Here is a 7,792-nt window from a genome sequence, read left to right as displayed (position 1 = left end):
ATGTCCTAGAGAATAGGGTTCCATTTGGGACTACAACTGTAGCTTTATATATATGTCCTAGAGAACAGGGTTCCATTTGGGACTATGACTGTAGCTTTATATGTCTTAGAGAAGAGGGTTCCATTTGGGACTATGACTGTAGCTTTATATGTCCTAGTGAATAGGGTTCCATTTGGGACTATGACTGTAGCTTTATATGTTCTAGTGAATAGGGTTCCATTTGGGACTATGACTGTAGCTTTATATGTCCTAGAGAATAGGGTTCCATTTGGGACTATGACTGTAGCTTTATATGTCCTAGAGAATATGGTTCCATTTTGGACTATGACTGTAGCTTTATATGTTCTAGTGAATAGGGTTCCATTTGGGACTATGACTGTAGCTTTATGTATAAACATATACTACCGTTCAAAAGGTTGGGGTCACTTAGAAATGTCCTCGTTTTAGAAGGAAAAGCACATTTTGTCCATTAAAATAACATCAAATTCATCTTAAATACAGTGTAAACATGGTTAATGTTGTAAATGACTATTGTAGCTGGAAACAGCTAATTTTGTATGGATTATCTACATAGGCGTATAGAGAGGCCCATTATCAGCAACCATCTGTCCAGATGCATCTGCACAATGTGTGCCTGAATACCTCCGGGGGTAGGCAGGAAGATCTGATCGCAATGTGTCCTTTAATTGTCTACACCCGGTCTTAAAATGTGATCACAATCAGAATGTGGACCAGATCAGGACAAAAGGATGCATGTTAGAACCTGGTATAAAACAGATTTTTAGAAACATCCTAAATGTATAAACAAGTCAACAACATAACAATTCAGCTTGTAAATGCTGGGGGGGGGGGGGGGGGGGGGGGGTCTAACAAATCAGGGTCAACACATTCTGAAATCAATTCAAGAAATATAGCCTTGAAATTGGCACCATGTTACAACACTCAGCAACGAACCCATATTAATAACAATATTGAATAATAATACTAATAATATTATTATATGCCATGAACGCTTCACACTCACACCCGAATACAGGTTGAAATTGGAACGCCATGGCTGTTCAGTAACATGTTATCAATGTGGCCTGAAGTACAGAAAAATATCAAATCAACAGTAATGTTTGGATTCAGTCTTGTGTCAGGTGAACTGTTGTGCGCTCAACATTTTTTCTTTCAATTGCTACCATGCTGTTCATATTTAAACCTGTAAGACATTTATTTCCATTTTACCCTAGGCCTGGTGTGATTGGTTGATGGATAGGTCATTCAACCCCGAGGCCTAGGGTGATTGGTCGCTCGAGGGCTGGTGTATCTCCTACATGTGTTTTCATGTGTTTCACCAGGCACCTATGATAGGAGAACCTCTCACCACATGGATCACACCTATAGGGCTTCTCTCCTGTATGTGTTCTCATGTGTGTAGCCAGAGTATCTGACCTGGGAAACCTCTTCCCACACTGACCACAGCTGTAAGGCTTCTCCCCAGTGTGTGTAAGCTGGTGCTTCTTCAGTGCCCCGGAGCGAGCAAAGCTCTTCCCACACTCAGAGCAGTGGTAAGGTTTTTCCCCGGTGTGCGAGCGCTGGTGTAGAGTCAGGCTTCCCGACTCAGCAAAGCTCTTCCCACACTGGTCGCAGACGTACGGTTTCTCTCCTGTGTGTGTCCGCTGGTGTGTTTTGAGCTGAGTCAGGGTGAGGAAGTTCTTGGGACAGTCGGCGCAGTGGTGAGTCTTCTCCCCGTTGTGTGTTCTCATGTGTGCATTGTAGATGTCTAGAGAGTAGTAGCCCTTACCACACTGTGGGCAGAGGTGAGACCTCACTTTAGCATGCGTCTGTTGGTGTACTTTCAGGTGGCCCATTTGGGAGAAACTCCTCCTGCACTGGGAGCATTGGTAAGGCTTCTCTCCGGTGTGAGTCCGCTGGTGTGCCTTAAACGTGGCCCTGTGGCTGAACGTCTTCCCACAGTGGGAGCACTGGAAAGGTTTCTCTCCTGTGTGAATCCTCTCATGGCTTTTCAAGCCAGACTGTTGGCGGAAGCGCTTCCCGCACTGGGAGCAGAGGTGAGGTTTCCCTCCGGTGTGGATTCTCTGGTGAGTTCTGAGGTCTGCCGACGAGGTGAAACTCTCCTCACACTGATCACAGCCATAATTAGTTTCTCCAGTGTGGACCCTCTGGTGTAATTTCAGACTATATTTTGATGAAAATCTTTTCTCACACAGTAAGCAGCTGTAAGGCTTCTCTTCTGTGTGGGTTCGCTTGTGCAATAACAGCTGACTTGAGGTACAAACGCTTATCCCACAGTCTGAACAGCTATAAGGCTTCTCGTCTGTGTGTCTCTGCAGGTGTACTTTAAACTGGCTTGAATAACAAAAACTCTTTCCACATTGATCACAGTTATAGGGCTTCTCTCCTGTGTGTGTTCTCTGGTGTACTTTCAGTTCTTGTAACTGAGCAAAACTCTTCCTACACTGGGAACAGCTATAAGGTTTCTCTCCTGTATGGATTGTCTGGTGTTTTTTTAGTGCTGATGAAGATTTGCAACTCTTCCCACAGTCAGAGCAGCGGTGAGGTTTCATCCCTGTGGGTCTCCATTCATGTTTCTCGAGGTGTTCTGATCTGGAGAGACTTTTCTCTGCCTTGTGAGCATCAGGATGTTGTGGAGGTGCCCCAGAGGATCCAGGATAGTCATGTCTCTCTCCTGTGTAAACAAAACAATTTATAAAACAGTGAATACAGTGTAAGTCTTCATCATAAACTATCAGTCCTAGAGAAGTTGAATCACACAGCTGTGTTGTCAAAACAATATTACTTCCTCCTACAGACCACATTAATGCACCAACACACCCCTTAATCCCCCAGACCACATTATTAATGCACCAACACACCCCTTAACCCCCAGACCACATTAACACACCACTAAAACCTCCTACTTACTTTGATCAGTCAAATCTCCCTCTTCCTCCTCATCTCCTCCTCTCACAGTTCCACTCAGCCCGGGTGTTTTCCTGCAGTCGTCCAGCCACACAGACGCCCTCTTCAGACCCCGCAGTAAGGCACTCCTGGGAGAGGTACAACCCAGGGACTGGAGGGAGGAAGGTGGCTTGTCCTGGAAATCCCCAAAATAGAGACTAGATGAAGCATGGAGGGAAACACTCCTGCTTATGTAAATAAGTGGTCACCATGCCAATGATAACCATGCCGGTACCATCAGTCAAGTAATATAAAAAAAGCACATTATTTAAATTTATGCTCAGCTGTGCCTCGCAAGTAAATACATCAACTGATCCATTTTATCAGAGTTCAAGTTCTGAAATATAATATGGCCTGAGAAGAACAATATTGGCAGGCCAAACATAGCCAATATGCTGTGATAATGTATTAAGTCTACTGCACAGACTACAGAACTGGTTTTATTAGGTTTATGTTGCATAGGCGGACATTTTTAGGGGGGTGGCGTGTTTTAAAAAATAATCATAATTGAGCGCTAGATCTCGGCTGGCATTTTAGCACTGAACGTAATCTTGACTCAGAGAAGGAAGGTGTCCACTGCTGTTTTTTCCATTTTGAAATCTCAATTCTTTCCTTTCCTTTCCTTGATTCCTCAATCGGGCTATTCTGCCTCCTCAAAAAGCATTGGAGGAGAAAGTCCAAGGAGGAGGAACCTCAGATCTTCTCCTCCAATGTCTGTACAGTATAGAAGGATTCTGAATCAAGAAGAATCCAAGACAGACTGTTGAGAATCAGAAATACTTTCCGACTGGGATGTACTCACACCACTCTCCCTCTGCTCTGGGGTATGCCTCTGTGGAGATGACTCCGCCTCCAGCCCGTTGCTAGGAAACCAATCCTTGTCCTGCATGTCCCATTCCTCGCCGCAGGTTGTAGCATCGTCATCATCATCAGACTGGCTGGAACTCATGGGTGCCACAGTAGATTCTTCCTGTATCCTCCTGATGTCATCTTTCAGTCGGAGTAACCAAGACATTCCCTGCTCCTCCGATTTGACTGAATCTGCATTTTCCCACATTTCCTCCATGATTTTACGTCGCAACGAGCGATGGTTCTTTCCTTTAACTTGGGAGCCATCTATTCCACAGCGTTCACACAGGTAAAGTAAATTATCCTTAGTTAGAGTAAATAAACTCTGTTCGATTTCATCCAACAAAGTTTCCTTATCTTCACTCATGTTTTCCTGCTGTTGGGAGCAACAACAACAATGCAGTCAATGGCAAGACAGCAGGAAGTCCATACACTTTAGATGACCTGTAGTAGAAGACAGCAGGAAGTCCATACACCTGTAATAGAAGAATGATACATCACAACACAGTATTGATAGTGTAATATGATTATTTACGACATTTACCAGTGTTCTCTTCTCATCACCTAATGCAACTACTGTAGATCTAGGTGTAGGCTGATCCTAGATCAGCCACAAGAGGCTGCCACTATTTGTGAGATTCAGATATTTGGTTGGAATTTTTTGGTGGCATCGCAAAATGACAATTAAGAAGAATTGCCAAGTCTGTCGACTACACAACGAAGGGACTTGTTTAATACATTTAGATTATTCACTTGAAGGTAAGTGAGTGTCCAAGGCCCCTTTGTAAGAGAGAGCAATATTTCCTTAATCTGTGTGTATGTAATGTTTTCATTATTAACGTTAGTCTCCTAGTCCACAAGAACCGTTCGCCAGCTAACGTTAGCTAGTAGCAACCTTAGCTTCCCTGGCAACGGACCCGCTAACAGCAACGTTAGCTTCCCTGGCAACGGACCCGCTTGCAGCAACGTTAGCTTCCCTGGCAACGGACCCGTTAGCTAGCTGCCACGTTAGCTTCCCTGGCAACGGACCCGTTAGCTAGCTGCCACGTTAGCTTCCCTGGCAACGGACCCGCTAGCAGCAACGTTAGCTTCCCTGGCAACGGACCCGCTAGCAGCACAGAGTATGAGAAACATAGAACTGAGCAGGGAAAAGGCTTTATTTTGAACCCTTTGGAAATGTGTCATTTTACACAATTCAATTATAAAGGGGGTATTCATTAACTACCGCCTGTCTACCATAGCGTATTGTGGCATCCTCTCCTGAAAACATTTCAAGGGAACTCAGGAGATTTTTGTGGCTCAGTTGGTAGAGCATGGTGCTTGCAACCCGCACGAACATTGTATCCACTCACTGCTGTAAATCGCTCTGGATAAGAGCATCTGCTAAATGACTGAAATGTCAAATGTAAATCATTCACCTCCAGTAGTTGAGAGATTACGTCAAGACCGGGAGGGGTTGATCCACCAGAGTTATTTAAAAGACGACTGGACAATATATATATATTATTTATTATATTATATATTGTCCAGTCGTCTTTTAAATAACTCTGGTGGATCAACCCCTCCCGGACAATATATAATATAATAATATAATATAATAAATAATATATATATATTGTCCAGTCGTCTTTTAAATAACTCTGGTGTATCAACCCCTCCCGGTCTTGACGTAATCTCTCAACTACTGGAGGTGAATGATTTACATTTGACATTTCAGTCATTTAGCAGATGCTCTTATCCAGAGCGATTTACAGCAGTGAGTGGATACAATGTTCGTGCGGGTTGCAAGCACCATGCTCTACCAACTGAGCCACAAAAATCTCCTGAGTTCCCTTGAAATGTTTTCAGGATTTTATGGGCATAGACAGTACCAGTCAAAAGTTGACACCTACTCATACAAAAGGTTTTTCTTTTTTCTTTCTTTTTACTATTTTCTACATTGTAGAATAATATGAAATAACACGTATGGAATCATGTAGTAACCAACAACAAAAAGTTAACAAATTCCAAATATTTTAGATTCTTCAAAGTTTCAACCCTTTGCTGTAGCGTTAAGATTTCCCTTCGCTGGAACTAAGGGACCCGAACCATGAAAAACAGCCCCAGACCATTGCGTTCTCCTGGCACCTGCCAAACCCAGAGTCGTCTTTCGGACTGCCAGATGGTGAAGATAATAAATCACTCCAGAGAACGCGTTTCCACTGCTCCAGAGTCCAATGGCGGCGAGCTTTACACCGCGATGGCCGATGCTTTGGCATTGCGATAATGCACCATCACCCACAAGCGATAATGCACCAGCACCCACAAGCGATAATGCACCATCACCCACAAGCGATAATGCACCAGCACCCACAAGCGATAATGCACCAGCACCCACAAGCGATAATGCACCAGCACCCACAAGCGATAATGCACCATCACCCACAAGCGATAATGCACCATCACCCACAAGCGATAATGCACCATCACCCACAAGCGATAATGCACCATAACCCACAAGCGATAATGCACCATCACCCACAAGCGATAATGCATCATCACCCACAAGCGATAATGCATCACCACCCACAAGCGATAATGCATCACCACCCACAAGCGATAATACATCACCACCCACAAGCGATAACACATCACCACCCACTACCGATAACGCATCACCACCCACTACCGATAACGTATCACCACCCACAAGCGATAACGCATCACAATCCACAAGCGATAACGCATCACCATCCACAAGCGATAACGCATCACAATCCACAAGCGATAACGCATCACCATCCACAAGCGATAATGCATCATTAACAAGTGATAGGTGACAATATTAGCCTATCAGACTATTATTGATTTAATGTTGTCTTTACGTATACTAACTAATACATGTGTGAAATGTGTTTTGATTTAGAATGGACCATTAACATGAACCAGTCTCGGAACATGGGCAGGTGAAAAAACATGTCATCTACAGTGGGGCAAAAAAGTATTTAGTCAGCCACCAATTGTGCAAGTTTCCCACTTAAAACGATGAGTAATTTGAGTAATTTTCATCATAGGTACACTTCAACTATGACAGAGAAAATTAGAAAAAAAATCCAGAAAATCACATTGTAGGATTTTTAATGAATTTATTTGCAAATTATGGTGGAAAATAAGTATTTGGTCACCTACAAACAAGCAAGATTTCTGGCTCTCACAGACCTTTAAGAGGCTCCTCTGTCCTCCACTCGTTACCTGTATTAATGGCACCTGTTTGAACTTGTTATCAGTATAAAAGAAATGTTGCGCCACATGAAGTGTTTGATTAGATTTTCGATTACATTTGCATTTATTCAAGGGACAATGAGTGCCGAGTACCAGGCAGTTAGCAAATTTGGTAGATTACTAAATGACCCTCAGCAGCATCAGACCTTGGAGAAGCCTAATTACTGTGACTAAACGGTCACATGGAATTTAACTGCCATCGGTACTGCCGGTGTGGCGGTAATACGTCACCGTAACAGCCCTACTCACACCTATCTGTTTGATGTCTCAGGTAGCCCCAGCGAAAGCCAGCATGGATAGAATGCACTCCCATAGATCTGAAATAATTGGATGGTGAAACTTACATCCAGCCAATCAGAAAAAAGCCAGGCAAAGCAATTCAGATATTCTTGAAAGTCAGGACAATTACTTATCCTGCAAAGAAAATGTTTTATTAGTTAGAATGAAAAATGTGGAGTGGAGCTTATAGTTAAACGATGACATCACGATGCCCCTTGTACCTTTAAATGTATACGGCAATCATCAATTATTCACCATAATTTGTCATAAAGAAAGTTAGATAAAAGACAAATCCACCTGTGCTGAACAAATCCTATATCTACCGTTTCCATTACACATGTCAAATCCTATATCTGCCGCTTCCTTCCATTACATGTCGCAATGATTTGCCTACTGTAGCGAAATGTAACGACTATGTGGCTTCATTTAGGGAGTT

General features: G+C 43.2%; 1 protein-coding gene across 1 annotated transcript; it reads right to left on the bottom strand.

Annotated features, from left to right (window-relative positions):
• Positions 1-1,262: 1,262 nt before the first annotated feature.
• On the bottom strand, positions 1,263-4,183 carry LOC139370068 (zinc finger protein 431-like). Its single transcript, XM_071109381.1, has 3 exons — positions 3,770-4,183; positions 2,932-3,103; positions 1,263-2,695 (listed from the first exon to the last, which is right to left on the bottom strand). The coding sequence occupies exons 1-3, from the start codon at positions 4,181-4,183 to the stop codon at positions 1,263-1,265; spliced, it is 2,019 nt and encodes a 672-aa protein (XP_070965482.1).
• Between the last annotated feature and the right edge of the window lie 3,609 nt (positions 4,184-7,792).

This window comes from Oncorhynchus clarkii, chromosome 17 (assembly GCF_045791955.1).
Source record: "Oncorhynchus clarkii lewisi isolate Uvic-CL-2024 chromosome 17, UVic_Ocla_1.0, whole genome shotgun sequence".
Lineage (NCBI taxonomy): Eukaryota > Metazoa > Chordata > Actinopteri > Salmoniformes > Salmonidae > Oncorhynchus > Oncorhynchus clarkii.
Note: the sequence above shows the minus strand (reverse complement) of the source record. Positions and strands in the feature narration are given on the sequence as shown.